Below are 15,820 nucleotides of genomic sequence, written 5' to 3'. Positions count from 1 at the left end.
TATATTATAACATTTTTATTTATAATAGAAAAATATAACCATTTCTCAGTATGGCACCAACTTTCCTTCAATGAAAATAATAGGATTCACTATTGAAGAAAATGTGTTCACCACAAAAAATTACAAGCAGTCCAATAGTACAACGGACTATTTGAAATTTACTCTAGTTAAATAGTTTTTAGGATTTGAGCAAATTAATGAGAACCCTGCTGTAAAATAAACAGGAGTTGTGAAACCATAGATTAATCAATAACTCATTATTAGTCTATAGATGAAACATATTGGATGAAAAATGTATACATTAACATATAAAACAAAAATAAACTGTTAAGTACTGTCTAGGAATATAAATAAGATTACATAGTAAGAAAATACTGTTTCCCTCAACAATGAGAAGAATCAAATTCTGTACACATCAGAGTTATCCTAACAATAAACAGGAAAATCAATATAAAAACTAGCTGCCACAAAAATTAATAAGCCTTCATAACGCCAGAAATATTCTTGTAGAATTTATTTTACACACTTCAAAGATAACACGTAAGAAGTAAAATGATAACAAATTTTATTGAAAAAAACTGTTCTTCATTTTGTTTGACTCAACAAATGGCAGCATATTTTGGTGTAAATTTCAGCATTATTTAATTTGTGATGAAATTATTCTTTAGGTACTCAAATATTAAATACCTTGTTTTGTTTGATTCCAGAAGATGGAGCATCAATTTTAATTATCCTACTTCATTTCATCACTTACCAATATTACATTCAAGCAAAAGATTTACGCCCAATTGGGCGTAAATTATTCTATAATTAATTGTAGAAAACTTTCTTGATGAAGAAATATATTTTGAATAAAAGTGAAACAAGTTTTATCTTTCCAAGGAATCTCACTTTGTGTTTGTTAATTTATACAACCAAATTACTATTAAATGAACTGTTATCAAATACATGAAATAACAACTGTTCTACAAAATGTAATGAAACATTTTTGGCTTATTAAAACTTTATATTGTACCAAATTTTATTAGGAATGTTGAGGTATGTATATGGTATGTGTATACAGAAGTTACACATTACATCTTCATTTTTAGCAGATTTACAGCTTGATGAATTGAATGAAGTTGTTTCTTTTGAATGATTTTTTCAAAATCATTGACAACTGATAACCACGATCTGTGAGCAGATCTTCATTTCTAATTGAAATAAATCGAAAAACTCCATTCAATATAGTTATTTTAAAATGAGTAACCTATTGTGAAATAATAGTTTCATATGCAGGGGTTTCCACCAGAAATGTCCATTAAAATTGTACGGAGAAAAATATATTGGATCTGTTTGAAATTTAGTGCAAAGATGAACCTACCTTTTTGAAATATTTGCAGACTCATGACTTCCAGCTAGACCAGAAATAGATATCAAATATCTTAATCTTATTTCAAATGGAACACTTGAAATTAATGTAGAATGTAGAATTTGAAATTAATTCAAAAATGTAATAATATTTAAATAAGCCAATTTATTTCGATTTCCTGTATAATTGGAAGTTGTAAATACTTTCAAATATTTTGCAGGTCTTTGCACAAAATTTCATTTCAAACAGATCCAATATTTATCTCTCTGTAGAATTCCAATGGGCTCTCCCGACAAGACACTGTATATTAAAGTCCCCTAACTAATAAGTACAAAAAATGCCCTATTATGAACGGAAATAACAAGTAATCACTATGAATTTGGTTTCTCACGAAATTCTTTAGTGTAAAGGGATGGTAAAATTTTTCCTGATAATGACTTATTCATCGTAAGAGGGGGGAGATCTGATAAAGAGTTGAGATTATTTTTTGATTTAAATTTATCAGACTTAGGGGGAGACTTAACTCTTTCAGGGGATATTTTCAAATCTTTCACAACTGGAGCAGTAACTTCATCATGTTTATCTGGTGCTGAAATAGGAATAGTAGTTTGGGTTGTATTATTTAGAACCTCTGAAACGTTCCCTTGTCCATCATACATTGAATCACCATTACCATTTATGGAATTTTCTGAACTATTCAATGTTTCTCTTGATTCAGTAGTAAATGTTTTATTCAAACTTACATTGTATTCATTTTCTTGATCATATTCAGAACTGACATCCCCTGAAATTTCTTTGTGATAACGATTTATCCTATTATTTTTCACATCAGAGGTTCCACTATCACTATTTTCATCACTCATACTAGTTTCAGTCTTAATTGAATTAGAACCACTACTTATATTATTTTCTACAGTTTCAGCATGTTTTTCATTGATATTGAGATTAACCTCCAAAGTTCTAGGTTTTTGTTGAGCGATTTGAATAATACTTTGAAGTAAAGGAGCAGTATTATCTTGAAATTGCAAACCTAAATCTTTTGATATTTTTCCTCGATCTTTGTAGTCATATGAAACTCCCAGGTAAGATTCAGCATCAAATACTGCCATGGTAGATTGTAAATTGAAGAACTCCAAGAATTCTTTCACTATACAAAACATCAGCTGACCTTCAGGTGTATTCAAACTTGATTTGATTTTTTCATTCAGCAAAGGTTTTCGACTACTTGTCTGAAAAAATTGATCATTCAATATTGTACCAAACATATTTAGTAAGTCTACTAACATTTATGTCCTCTTCAAGTGCTAAGAACACACTTGCTCGCAGTTGGGCCTGAAACAAAATCAACCTTCAATTTCCTCATCTCCAATGAAATATTCTCTCTTTTGTTTTAAGGTACCGACCTTGATTTTAGCTAAACTACCATTTTCACTGAGGGTCTGCAAAAGCAAATCCTTCAGTTCTGTTTCATCTTCAATAGACATTCTTCTGGGCTATTCTGACTCCTGAAGAATTATTTTACTGTACCCAATGAATTGATTCACAATTCGAAGGCGTTGAATAAAACCGCAAATCACAATGACGGGAAAACGAAATCATTCCACCTGATCCAGTAAATTGTGGAATTCAAACATGAACATTGCGAATACTATTCGAAATTATAGAAAAATTTGATTGGAGCTGGAGCAGCTGTCATTTTCCATTCTTCTTTTGATTTATTTATTTTCTTTGGTTTCGCCGTCTCTGGTTTCTAGGTTATCTCTGTTCAATATACAGGGTGATTATCTGACTTGTACATATATTCTAAATTCTAACATTAGGAATGTTTCCTGTTTCTTCATTTATCATACTCCCTTCTCGGTCTCCTCCCAAAAAATCTAGTACGTGGCTCTTTGGCGAATAATTATACTGGGTGGTCCATATAAAAAGTCAGCATATGTTATTTCTGAAAACGCCAAGACAGGTGCATTTCATTTGAGGGGGGATATCTGATATCTTTCGATTACAAATTCGTATGTGAACGATCATTCCCCCAAACGGAGAGGCCACCCCGTCAATATCTTGAAAAGCAAGAGGGGTCGAGCAGCGCATCAAAGGAATGTTTTGCAAACATATTTATGAATAAGATAAAAAACTTGTATAAATTTGTAATGAATGAAGTGCATTAAGTGGTCGATTTTTTAAAATTATACTTTAATTTTAATGCTCTTTTCTATTGAGTCCGAATGAAAAGTCACAGAAAATGCGTTTTAATGGATGATAATTAGTATTCATAAATGTCAGTTTTTTCTGTCTTGAGATCCAAATTGATTAAATTTTCACCTCATCTAATGGAGAAACAAGAAAGATGCAAAAAATGTAATATAAAATGTGGCCTTATAAAGGTCAGTCCCGACGTATTACGCTCGTTAGAAGATGGGTTCCAGAAATTATCTGAATCCGATTCGAAATCGCTCCTGAAAAAATATTTAACAAGGCAAGTGTTCGATGAGTTGAAGCAGAAAAAGACATCTTTTGGGTCGAGTTTATTAGATTGCGTGCAATCAGGTAATTTTGCGATCATTTATTTCACCCAATAGGCTTTCTAGTCAACATCCTATTCAGGCTCCACTTTTTGGAGAATGAGCTTATCTATGCTGGCCAAGAAGAATGAAGATTCTTCTTCTGCTAAATCTGCGCAAAATTCCCCTTTTCATCGGCATAATAAATATTATTATGCGCATTATTAGTATACTCTGTAGGTAACTGAATTATTTTTACATATTTTCAACAACACGTTTTCGCACAAAAAATCACCTGTGAATGGACGACCCAATAAAAATCGTTGATTTAGAATTATCGAGGAAATTATGGCTTTTCAAGGCATATTTGTTACACATCAAGCAAGGAATGCTTCTTATAGTTTGTTAATTTACTAGAGAGTTGGAGTTATGGAGTTGATTTTTTTAGAAAAATGTATTCAAAGTTCACCAGTTATATGTATAGTGTATGTAGATGTTACGCTAAATATCCGATTTCGGGAACTGTTGTAATAGATTACCCAAACCAGGAAATTTACTTTTATACACATACGGTACAATCATCGGGTAGTTTTACTATTTTACCTAGAAATTTTTGAAAACGGGTTATGTAAGATATTCTCTTTTATGATTTCATTTTTAGCTTGTTGCTTGCGTCGCTATGAAATTTAGCGCAATCTTCTAGGCTTCGCTGTTCTTGGTGGATAAGGATACGGTGACTACGGTGTTACAAGCTCATATTAGTGTTCTGTAACCACAGAACGATGAACTTGTAACCACAAGTTCATCGTCTTTTCGATAAGCGATACGCCCTCTGTTGCAGCCAGAGTATCCCGAATATGGCTGTAACCACAGAATACTAATATACCCATGGAGATAGGAAAAGACCTATACCTCCATGAATATACCAGCTCGCCAATGCTTTGACGGACAGTTGGCAAAACTTTTCTCAAATCATCATTCATCGGCACTATGCCGAATAGAGTTGGAGCACAACGAAGAGCTAAAAGAGGCTTCACCTGATACCGGTAGATTCGGGTGACTTGGGACAGTCCTGTAACTTTGGACAATTACCCCCCTTACAGATTTCTTTGTTTCTTACCATTTAAGAGTGAAGGGACAAACTTATAAGATTGTGTAGCGTACTCTTTTTGGTTAGTTCAACAATTAATTCCTGTTGAGTTGCCTTGACCAGAGCGTTTGAATTGACAGGAAAAATTAACGAATTCAGGAGAGTAAAAACGCGTTTTTTTATGGCCCTTATACTTTCTGTTGTCCCAGAGCCGGAATGAGGTCGTGACGAGAGAGGCGGTCGCCACAGGCGCTAGCGATCTGGAGGCGCAAAATAAAAATAATAAAAAAACAGTATTCCTTCCAATTGAATATTTTTCATTTAATATTTAACACAAAACATAACAAAAATGGGCCATAACACATTATGTGAACGTAAACGAACAATGTACAGGGTGGGCAAATTTCGATGTTTTAGCACTACAACTTTTAAACCAGAGGAGATAGACAAAATCTGATACCCCATTCTCGTTCTCTTTTTCAGAGAAACTTACAATAGTAGTAGTGATTTTTGGCCACATTCTTTTGTTTTCGAGTTATAAGCAAAAATTCGAAAAATGGCGATATTGAAATAAATTTATATCTCCGCTAATACTGATGATAGAGCTCTGAAATTGGAACATTATACAGGCACTTTTTTACGTAGAATCCAGTGGCGTGCTCGCCTTTTCAGCAGTATTTTCAATTACGAAGCTATTACCCAAAGTTATGTTTTTTTAAATGGGAACACTAGTTTTCTGTGCAATTTTTTGAGAGCTTAATTTTACTTATTTCAAAAATATATAACATCATATGGTTTGTATCAATATAAATAATAGAAAACGGTCAAAAACCTCTTTTCTCAATATTTCTATGGTTTCAACTTTTGACGAGCACAGAAAAATAGAGTTTCCTATAACAAAAGCAGTCTCCTTCCGGCAATGTCATTCTTTCTAGGCTTTTTACCAATTTTCACAAAATTTGAATCAAGATATATTTAATAAATTTTCATAATAATGAAAAGACTTAGAAGGAGACAGTGGTAATCATACGATGCTATATGTTTCTGTGCTCATCAAAAGTTGAAACCATAGAAATATTTAGAAAAAAGGTTTTTGACCATTTTCTATCATTTATATTGATACAAATCATATGATGTTATATATTTTTGAAATCAGTAAAAATTAAGCTTTCAAAAAATTGCACAGAAAACCAGTGTTCCCATTTAAAAAAACATAACTTTGGGTAATAGCTTCGTAATCGAAAATCCTGCTAAAAAGGCGAGCACGCCACTGGATTCTACATGAGAATGTGCCTGTATAATGTTTCAATTTCAGAGCTCTATCATCAGTATTAGCGGAGATATAAATTTATTTCAATATCGCCATTTTTCCAATTTTTGCTTATAACTCGAAAACAAAAGAAAGTGGCCAAAAATGACTACTACAATTGTTAGTTTCTCAGAAAAAGAGAACGAGAATGGGGTATCAAATTTTGTCTATCTCCTCTGGTTTAAAAGCTGTAGTGCTAAAACATCGAAATTTGCCCACCCGGTACTTGTGGGATTGTAAACAACCATAGACTGGATAATAATAACCAAATACTCAATAATAATAAATTATTAATCTTCCACACTTTTCCACACACCATCACCCTGAAAACAGAATGCGTCGCCACAGCCTTTTAAAGAACGTCTCTATTATTAGCCGATTGGGAGTATTTCCTTCAGAACAACAATATGTAGCTCCTCTTATCGCAGACAACGCTCGTGCATTTGTGTTTTTAAGGGTCACACTTCTTATTATAATATATACTTAGTTATTGAGTGCAGCTATAATATGAGCCTGGAAATCATTCGAACTGGAGAGCTGGTATATTATCACAGATAAAGATTACAGAAGAGGAAAAGAGAAGAAAAATGAAAGAAGCATGGAGGAGAAGCTGATGTTGAAAAATTTAATTTTGACTAGAAGAATAAGTTGAAAGAGGACTCTATCTCGCAGTGCAACTTAAAGAAAGATTCAGTGCTTTGCCAGAAGTTGCTGAATACAGCTTTCTAAAGGAAATATCTTTGAACGACTTTCTACTTGGCGAACTAAACAAGAAAGCACATAAAGTGAAGTATAGTTCCGATTCAGATCCATGTAAATTTGTGGCCACTCAAAATATTTTTGACCTTATCAGTAACTACAACTGCCACACAAATTAGTAAAAACCTATTTAAGGTCTTCAAGTGGACAGGACAGGCTGGCTTATTTAGCAGTCCCATCAATAGAAAAGAATCCCGTCATCATTGATATTCTTGCGGAAACCAAAGCGAGAAAAGTCAAATTATAGTTCATTTTGAATGCATGTTATTGTGATTATATTTTGTATACCTTTTGTTTTGATTTTATTTGTATTAATTTCTTTGAAAAATAGGAAAGATTTTTTCGAGCAAAAAATCTATTCGATTATGAAAGATAAATACAAATCAACAAAAAAAGAGAATTTCTTAGGGGGCGCATCATGAGAGTTCGCCACAGGCGCCAGAATCCTACTTCCGGCTCTGTAGTGTCCTGTACATGTTTTTCCCTTTGTGCATGTGTAAATTTTTTTTCTGGATATGTGGGATATTGGGATATGTCATGAAACAAGGTTGTTCACAAATCAAACGGCAACACGGATCTCATTCATTTATTTTGTTGTTTCATATGTGACTTGAGACAAGCGGCGCATTGGCAGCAGGAAATATGCCAATTTTTCGCAGGATATTATTATTTACGTTATTTCCACAAAGAAATCACCAAAGAATGAAGGAAATCAAAGTTCCCTCCTGTTTTGTTTAGTTTTTTTTACATTTGATTTGAAGGTGTTTATTAATTTCCTTTATATGTACCCATATATTATTACAAGTGCAGGGTGAGCAAAATTGGTGATACCTGAATTACAACTTTTTCAACCCAACGAGATAGAGAAAAATGCATGGCACATATTACGGTTGTCTTTTTTCGAGAAACTAATAATGCCATCAACTGCATTACTCTATCTCCTTTTGTTTTAGAGATATAGGTCAAAATTAAAATTTCAACTTTGGTCATTATCTCCGTTTCTGTTTAAGCTAGGATGTTGAAATAAAAACATTATACAGACACTTTTTTGATAGTAATCCAGTGGCGTTCTATGATTTTTTCCAACAGGTATATTTGCTGAGCTATAACATAAAGATGTATTTTTTCTTGATGAAAACAGTAGTTTAAAATGACTTAGCAAGACTGAGGGTGATGTATAATATATTTTTGAAAAACAGCGATTCTTCCTGAGTCATTTTAAACTATACTGTTTTCACAAGAAAAAACACAACTTTATGTTACAGCTCAGCAAATAAACCTGTAGGAAAAAACCACAGTACGCCACTGGATTGCTATCAAAAAAGTGCCTGTATAATGTCTTCATTTCAACATCCTAGCACAAACAGAAACGGAGATAATGACCAAAATTGAAATCGCCCAAATTTTAATTTTAGCCTATAACTCAAAAACAAAAGAAGACAGAGGAATATGCAGTTGATGGCCTTATATATTTCTCGAAAAAAGACGACATTTCTCTATCTCGTTGGGTTAAAAAGTTGTACTTCAGGTATCACCAATTTTGCCCACTCTGTACGCATATTATCTTCTTCAATTTTTGACCAGTGTAAGAATATAACAATGAAATTTTTCGAAAGAGTGTCGTTCATTCAGTCATAATAACCCTTTTCCAAAAATTCTGCCTTCATAATTCCCCCAGAAATTCCTTTTAGGACAGCCATTTTTTAAGTTGTTGGGTTGAAACTTTAAACCCAGAGATTATATCTTTGCTTTTAACCCAACCTTTCTGAATCTAAATTATTTCGGACATCATGACAAATATGCATTGGTAAGAAATAAGTTTCAGCAAGTACAGGAAGTGTGTCATCGCCAACTAAGAAACATAAAGTAAGTCAAGAGTGTGTTCTGTGCTATGAAAAGCGTAATACCTTCTATATCTAGTAACACAATCAATCCTTACAAAACTTGCTAGACCATCAGTATTTGTTTGGATGGAGATGTGCAAAGATAGCCCCTCAAGTTCTTGAAGGGGGAATGTGGGTAGAGTGACATATCGTTGGAGTTACGGTATTCGTATCACTCAAGATACAAAGTGTCATTACACAATTCTTTCAGGTTTCCACAATCACGATTCGGGGGTAGGAGTATATGCCCCAGATCCAGAGGCTTACGTTGTATTTTCGTCACTGTTCAATCCAATCATACAAGATTATCACATCGGTTTCGGCCCAGAACATAAACATCCGAAACTGGATTGGGGAGATATCAGTAGTATAGAAAATTTGGATCCAAGCGGGGAGCACATAATATCCACTAGAGTGAGATGTGGTAGATCACTTGAAGGCTACCCCTTCAATCCATGTTTAACTGAAGATCAGTATAGAGAGATCGAAGAAAAAATGATCAAAATTTTCAACACAATGACTGGTGAACTTGAGGGAGCTTATAAAGATTTATTGACTATGTCGAAAGAAGAACAGAATAAATTAATTGATGATCACTATCTGTTCAAAGAAGGAGACAGGTTTTTGAAATCCGCTAATGCTTCGAGGTAAATATTTTTTCTGCTTTATTTTAAAAATTCATCAAATACCTAGATAGGTTAATTGCAATTATAATGAATAATTATTGAACTTATTTGGATGAATTTTTTCGCATGTAGGGCCGGGCGAAACACAGACCTACTTTGCTTTAATTAAACTATTATACATATTACAAAATTCTGTATTAAACTGTATCGCATGTACCGGTAGATTCGGGTGACTTCGGACAACTACATATCTTGCAGATTTCTTTTGTTTCTTACCATTTATGAGTGGAGGAACAAACTTATAAGATTGTGTAGCGCCTCTTCGGTTAGTTTAACAATTATTTCCTGTTGAGTTTTTCGTGACCAGTGCGTTTGAATTGACGGGAAAAATTAACGAATTCAGGAGAGTAAAAGGGCTTTTTTTATGGCCTTTAAACTTTCTAGCGCCCAGTACATGCGTTTCACCATTTGCATGTGTAATTTTTTTTTCTGCATACGTGGGATATTGGGATATTAGTTATGTCATGAAAAAAGGTTGTTAAAAAATCAAACGGCAACACGGATCTTATTCTTTTATTTTGTTGTTCCATATAGGGTGACTTGGGACAATGCCGAATAAATACAAGCGCCGCATTGGTAGCAGGAAATTTGTCGATTTTTCTCAGGATATTATTATTTACGTTATTTTCACAAAGATATCACCAAAGAAATCAAAGTTCCATTTTTCGTTTAGTTTTTTTTTTGAGTTTCACTTTGGCTGAAAAAGTGGTTTATCATTTGATTTCCTTACCGAATTTCAACTATGTGTATATAGTCACGAATTATAATTTTTTTTAAACTACACACTGTCCCAAAAGTCACTTATTTCATTTGAGAGTTGAGAAATCAATGGATTTTAACTTGTGTCCCAAGCCTCCCAAATCGGTGGGTGACTTGGGACAAGTATATTTTATTTTTAACTTTATGTCCGAATTCTGAAGCATTGTATATATCCTAATCAATAGTCTGGGTCATATTGTGCATATTTAAACCTTTTTTTCAGATAAAAAATAGCCCACCGTTCTTAAAATATGACCAGTTGAATTTAAAAATCTTCCCAATAAGTCACTACGGTATTCAAAACAATACGGAGACATCGTTTGCGCATGTTCAAATTCATTATCGAGATCTAAAAAAAGGATCGCGCATGTCGTTTGGCAGTAATTGGAATTCCTCATTTTTTTGGTGTTTTTAATGGAAATCAAAGAATTTGTTATTTTTATGAATAATATATAGCTTAGTTTCTGGTTTTATTTCTTTAGTTTCACTATATATTTACTTAAAATTACAAGGTCGATATGCAGAAGCTTCTGCAAAGGGCTCAATCTCAAACAACAAAACGTAATTGCGTTATTTTACTATTTACAAATAAGGAACACAAAGAGGTGACTTTCACACCCAAAACTCTATTCATTGATTCTTCAACTAACTCTAGGAATGGAAAGAAAAGTTCTTGCTAAAAAGCTGTTTGAAATTTTTCACACCACCAAAAAATAATAATTTTGCCATATGATGAAAGCCTTAAACAAGAAGTATTTCACTAAGGTCAATTGTGCTTTATATTGATAGTGTTCCTCTCATCATGCAGATTCTGGCCTATAGGGAGAGGAATTTATCTGAATAACAACAAAACGTTTCTAGTCTGGGTGAATGAAGAAGATCATCTGAGAATAATATCAATGCAACCTGGAGGAGATATTGCTAGTGTTTATAACAGGATGATCGAAGGAGTTCACTTTCTAGAACAAAATCTCACATTTGCCAGAAGTCCTAGGTTCGGGTTTCTCACATTCTGTCCGACCAATTTAGGTGGGTGAGATTTTGATGTGATTATTAATAATAAATAGTTTAAAGATTGTTGGGCGGTCTATTGTGGCATACAAACAAGCTGAGAGCTAAACTTCTCCCACCAGCCCTATCTTACTAAGGAAAGATATGATGTCAGAGGGGATTAATATAATATAAATAATATTATAATTATAATAAATAATTATTTATTAGTAATTAGATTTAAATCTTCAAGGTACGACAATAAGAGCATCAGTACATATTAGGATACCAAAACTTTCGTCAAACAAAGAGAAACTCAATTCTATAGCAGAAAAATATCATCTTCAAGTTCGTGGTACCAGAGGAGAACATACAGATTCTGAAGATGGAGTTTTTGATATTTCCAACAAGAGAAGACTTGGTTTGACGGAAGCAGATGCAATAAGAGAAATGCAGGACGGAATTTTAGAAATATTGAGAATCGAACAATCATTCCATTGATAAAAATTATACTTACAACAAACGTATAATATATTTGATATAAACTTAAATTGAATTATTAAAAATATATAAAGCATTCAAAATACGCAGTGAACAGAATTTATTAACAACTAAAATTTCTATACATGTCTCCTTGTTTTTACTGCTGATCTAAAAAGACTATAAATCGTTCTTGCATCGACACCGATGTTCAGCATTTCAATGATAATCCTAAAATTGAATTAATAGTATGCTTATTGCTTCAGTAATTGATGAATGAATTATTACCTGAAAATTCTCAAGTTCATATTTAGTCCTGCCATTTGAGCAAGATGATATAATTCATTTTGATGTGGCCTCAAATCTCCCGATCCTTTTAATTCGGTAATATGCATACTTCTTTCTTCCTTCAGTACAAAAATTCAAAATTTTAAAAATCTACTCTACGAAACTGTTCCGTTGTTACATTCAAATTTTGACAGTCATGAGAGCGGTGTGAAGTCATTGAACTCTATGTTCCCATAGAGTTCAATGTGTGAAGTTAAGTTGGCTGACAGAATCCCGAAGATGCTCGAAGTGGCGATAGCAGCCAGTGGCGTACAACTACTCTTATTTTTGCCTGAAAAATTTCTTGTGGAATGAGATTAGAAGTTGAAAGAAGTATGAATTTGAATATATATTGAACATATAAAATGAATAATTCCAACAAATCGTTTGAAAAATGAAATTATTCGATATAATTTCTTGATAAATTGAACTGAAATTACCTAAGCGCAAAGTTTTTTCAATATAACTTCTGTCAAATTAGCTTCTGGGTTCTGCTAGCTTAACGAAGTACTTAATTTAAGTTCATTTCGATCGCTTGTATTCAACTTTTCTGTCATCTATCCATCAGTACCCAAGATTCACAATAGCTGAGAATAATTGAAGGACATGACTGAACGTTTTTATTTCATGTTCGATTATCCAATAGAGAGAGTTTGACGCCTGGATTCCTGAAATATTCCAGGCGTCTCTCACTCTCTCTGTGTGAATATTACCAAACCTAGCTCTATAATCTTTGGGTATATGTGTTTACTTAGGGGAAGTAATACCTCAATAATCTTCATTCAAAACCGGTACTCACTAGTTCTCAATTTACGCTCCCAATTTTGTACGTAAAGCCTTGATTATTTTTTTTTTATTGAAGTTAAAGGACGTTAGTTTTTCATGAGAAGAGAAAAAAAAGTTGAGGTTGTCTCAGTACAATTGTGAATGGGAATGGGAAACATAATTGGAAATTAATCACTAATCAGTTAGAGCAGATCCACAAGCGTGTTATAACTATGATTTCTGTGTGTTTCTAGGAAATGGTGTAGAACGTAGAATCCCACAAAGAGTTATTTATAACAAGCTTTTTTTTGCCATGAATACTTCTTTCCTTGTCCGGATATATTCAGTAGTACCATTGAGTATCAATCCCAATCAATCAAATCAATCAATCCAATTAATAGTCAATGGTAGTGCTAAAACAGCATTTTTTTCCGAAGAGTATCATAACCGGTCAACAGCAATACAACTTCTATTAAATTTGAAAGACTGTGAGGTAGATTTTATTTTGCGATCTCATTTTTGGAGCTTTTCGAAAATGATTAAGAAATACGTCGGTTAGGAAGGCGGGGACTAGGCCGTACCACAATAATAGGATAGGGAGGCTTTGAATGCCCGTGTGTAGAGGTATTTTCATTTAGCCCTTATAACAGGTCACAGAAGCATATTTTGAAGGGATTTGTAAATAATCCAATCACGGGACTCGTTGGAAATAAATTCTTTATAGTCTGCAAGCAGTGCAGGGAAAAATTTTTACCGAATATTGAATAATCAACAATCATTTGTGAAATCTCATTTTGACAGTCGATTAAACTTGAAAGTTATATGGAAAAAACTTCGTGCCTCAGATTGGCAAGTCGAAGTAACATACGGAAAAGGATCGAAAAGGGGTAGTCTGCAAGCAGTATAGACCATATTAGTGAGGTTAGGCGGGAATTTTGAATCGCGATCCATCCGTGGATCTGGTCCCTGAATTCCCTACGCATTTCTTATGGGACTAAAAATGCCGCGTACTTCTCGCCTGTTTTTGGATATTTTAGCGAATTTCTTAAGATTTATTTCTGTTGGAATGTGTTCTATGATCCTTTCTTAACAAGTTGAAAACAAAATTTCGTAATAAAATGGTATATTTTTTTAATAATGGATCAATATAAAATTGGTCGGCAAGATCCATGGAAGTTTGTCGTAGCTTCATTTCGTTTCTAACCTCTCAAGCTGACATCATTCTAACGCGCAAGCGCAACATGTCATTTTCCTTGTTACGGTTCATGATTGACGTATAACAGAAATGATCTACGACATACGGATATATTCCGTATAATAATGTGTTAAATTTTGATTTTAGGACATATAAAAGTATTTTGTGATGTAAAATGTACATGGAAACAACCTCTAATAATGGGGGCACCCAATTTTGCATGTCTCTATATTAACATTTACTTCTAGCTAGCGATATTCCATCTTAAAGTTGATTCCTATGTAAAAAAATTTGAATATGGATCTCCCGCCAATTGAGTGATTCTAACCTCACTAATATGGTCTATAAGAAATTTTTTTTGAGGAATATGAATTTTGTCAACAATCCTCTGGTGTAGGAATCTCATTTTGACAGTCGTTAAAACTTAGAAGTTATACGGAAAAACTTCGCGCCTCAGGTGATTTCAGTTCAATTTATTGATGAATTATATCGAACAATTTTATTTTTTAAACGAATCGTTGGAATTATGAAATTCATATGTACCATCAAATATGTATATTCTTTCAACTTCTAATCTCATTCCGAATTGCAGTGTTTTTTCGGCTAAAATAAGAATCAAAGATTATAGAGTATAATCTTTGGTAAGAATATTTGTACGCCACTGGTGGCGGTGGCCACCGCCACTTCGGGCATCTTCGGGATTCTGTCAGCCACATTGAACTAAAGTTCAATGGTCAGCCATTGTCACACCACTAACCATAAAGTAAATCAAGATTGATGTTTTCTGTTTCTTCTTTTTCACAATATGTCAGTTGCTCAGGTGGCCGATCACCTGATCTCATTAATGATTTCATATCATATCATATTATCCTTCGATTGCACAATGATTTTTGTTGTCCTGTGTGTAAATATAAAAATATAATTGTATGAAACACATCCTGATATCTACAAGTACCTCTTTGATATCTATGATCTCTAAAATTTCAATGACGCCGCTGAGCAAAAGCTAGTGATGGGCAATAACTTTATATCTCACTAACGGTTATCAACCGTTATGGTTTTTTTTTAATAACGGTTGTTGATAACAGGTGAATACGTTATTTGCTCTGAAAAACGATAACATCTTCAACGTTTGTCGATTAAGGGGTTTTCTCTACAAATTTAGGGTGTAAACGAGTCACGAGTGAGTTGGAAATTTTTGATGATGTTTACCTCTTTCATTCATCTTAATGTTACATTTATGTGAAAAAATCTACTTTTTTTTAAACCAGTAAAATACTTCGCAACTGATGAAAAATATTAGGGTATTCAATGTGTTCCCCAATATTTAAATAACCATTTTTTATTTGTTTTTTCTCTCTATATAGACAATAAAATAGTACGCTAATATCGGCTAATATCTGCGGTGAGTGCTCCTCCCGATATTTTATCCAATCTCATCACTTCGATGTGAACAACATAATGTACCAATAACAGCCTCCCATCCGCCCGCTAACGTAACAGAACCATCAACCGAGATCGAGAGTCGAGAATATGGACAACGTTATCAGTTTGAAAAGTGTAAACTGTTAATAAACGCCAACAACGATCTAACTAACTGCCAACAAGTCCAATGTCGCCGACTGTGATATGAGAAACGGTCTAACTAAACAATAACCGCCAGAGACAACCTCTCTGCTAAACTACATCAACGCCAACGTCGTCGACAGTTATATCAGAAACGGT

At 33.5% G+C, this 15,820-nt stretch overlaps 2 protein-coding genes and 1 long non-coding RNA gene across 3 annotated transcripts; 1 reads left to right on the top strand and 2 right to left on the bottom strand.

The window, feature by feature from the left end:
• Positions 1-3,053, bottom strand: LOC123318342 (centrosomal protein 43-like). Its single transcript, XM_044904952.1, has 3 exons — positions 2,755-3,053; positions 2,636-2,683; positions 1-2,580 (listed from the first exon to the last, which is right to left on the bottom strand). The coding sequence occupies exons 1-3, from the start codon at positions 2,833-2,835 to the stop codon at positions 1,723-1,725; spliced, it is 987 nt and encodes a 328-aa protein (XP_044760887.1). The 5' UTR covers positions 2,836-3,053; the 3' UTR covers positions 1-1,722.
• A 559-nt stretch (positions 3,054-3,612) lies between these two features.
• LOC123315991 (arginine kinase-like) lies at positions 3,613-11,875 on the top strand. Its single transcript, XM_044901904.1, has 4 exons — positions 3,613-3,898; positions 9,105-9,540; positions 11,147-11,367; positions 11,582-11,875. Exons 1-4 carry the CDS (start codon positions 3,628-3,630, stop codon positions 11,827-11,829), a joined length of 1,176 nt encoding a protein of 391 aa, XP_044757839.1. The 5' UTR covers positions 3,613-3,627; the 3' UTR covers positions 11,830-11,875.
• LOC123316000 lies at positions 11,821-12,302 on the bottom strand. The gene is made up of 2 exons (XR_006538011.1): positions 12,097-12,302; positions 11,821-12,039 (listed from the first exon to the last, which is right to left on the bottom strand). It is a non-coding gene; the product is annotated as an uncharacterized LOC123316000 (long non-coding RNA).
• Between the last annotated feature and the right edge of the window lie 3,518 nt (positions 12,303-15,820).

Source organism: Coccinella septempunctata, chromosome 1 (genome assembly GCF_907165205.1).
Source record: "Coccinella septempunctata chromosome 1, icCocSept1.1, whole genome shotgun sequence".
Taxonomy (NCBI): Eukaryota; Metazoa; Arthropoda; class Insecta; order Coleoptera; family Coccinellidae; genus Coccinella; species Coccinella septempunctata.
This window is presented reverse-complemented; position numbering and strand designations above follow the sequence as displayed.

Bases quoted from the DNA above. Each gene is read 5' to 3' on its own strand.
- LOC123318342 (XM_044904952.1), bottom strand. From the start codon at position 2,835: ATGTCTATTGAAGATGAAACAGAACTGAAGGATTTGCTTTTGCAGACC. The intron at 2,684-2,754 runs GTCGGTACCTTA...ATTTTGTTTCAG, and splicing joins GTAGTTTAGCTAAAATCAAG to GCCCAACTGCGAGCAAGTGT. The intron at 2,581-2,635 runs GTTAGTAGACTT...CAATTTTTTCAG, and splicing joins CACTTGAAGAGGACATAAAT to ACAAGTAGTCGAAAACCTTT.
- LOC123315991 (XM_044901904.1), top strand. From the start codon at position 3,628: ATGTCAGTTTTTTCTGTCTTGAGATCCAAATTGATTAAATTTTCACCT. The intron at 3,899-9,104 runs GTAATTTTGCGA...CAATTCTTTCAG, and splicing joins ATTAGATTGCGTGCAATCAG to GTTTCCACAATCACGATTCG. The intron at 11,368-11,581 runs GTGGGTGAGATT...TAAATCTTCAAG, and splicing joins ATTCTGTCCGACCAATTTAG to GTACGACAATAAGAGCATCA.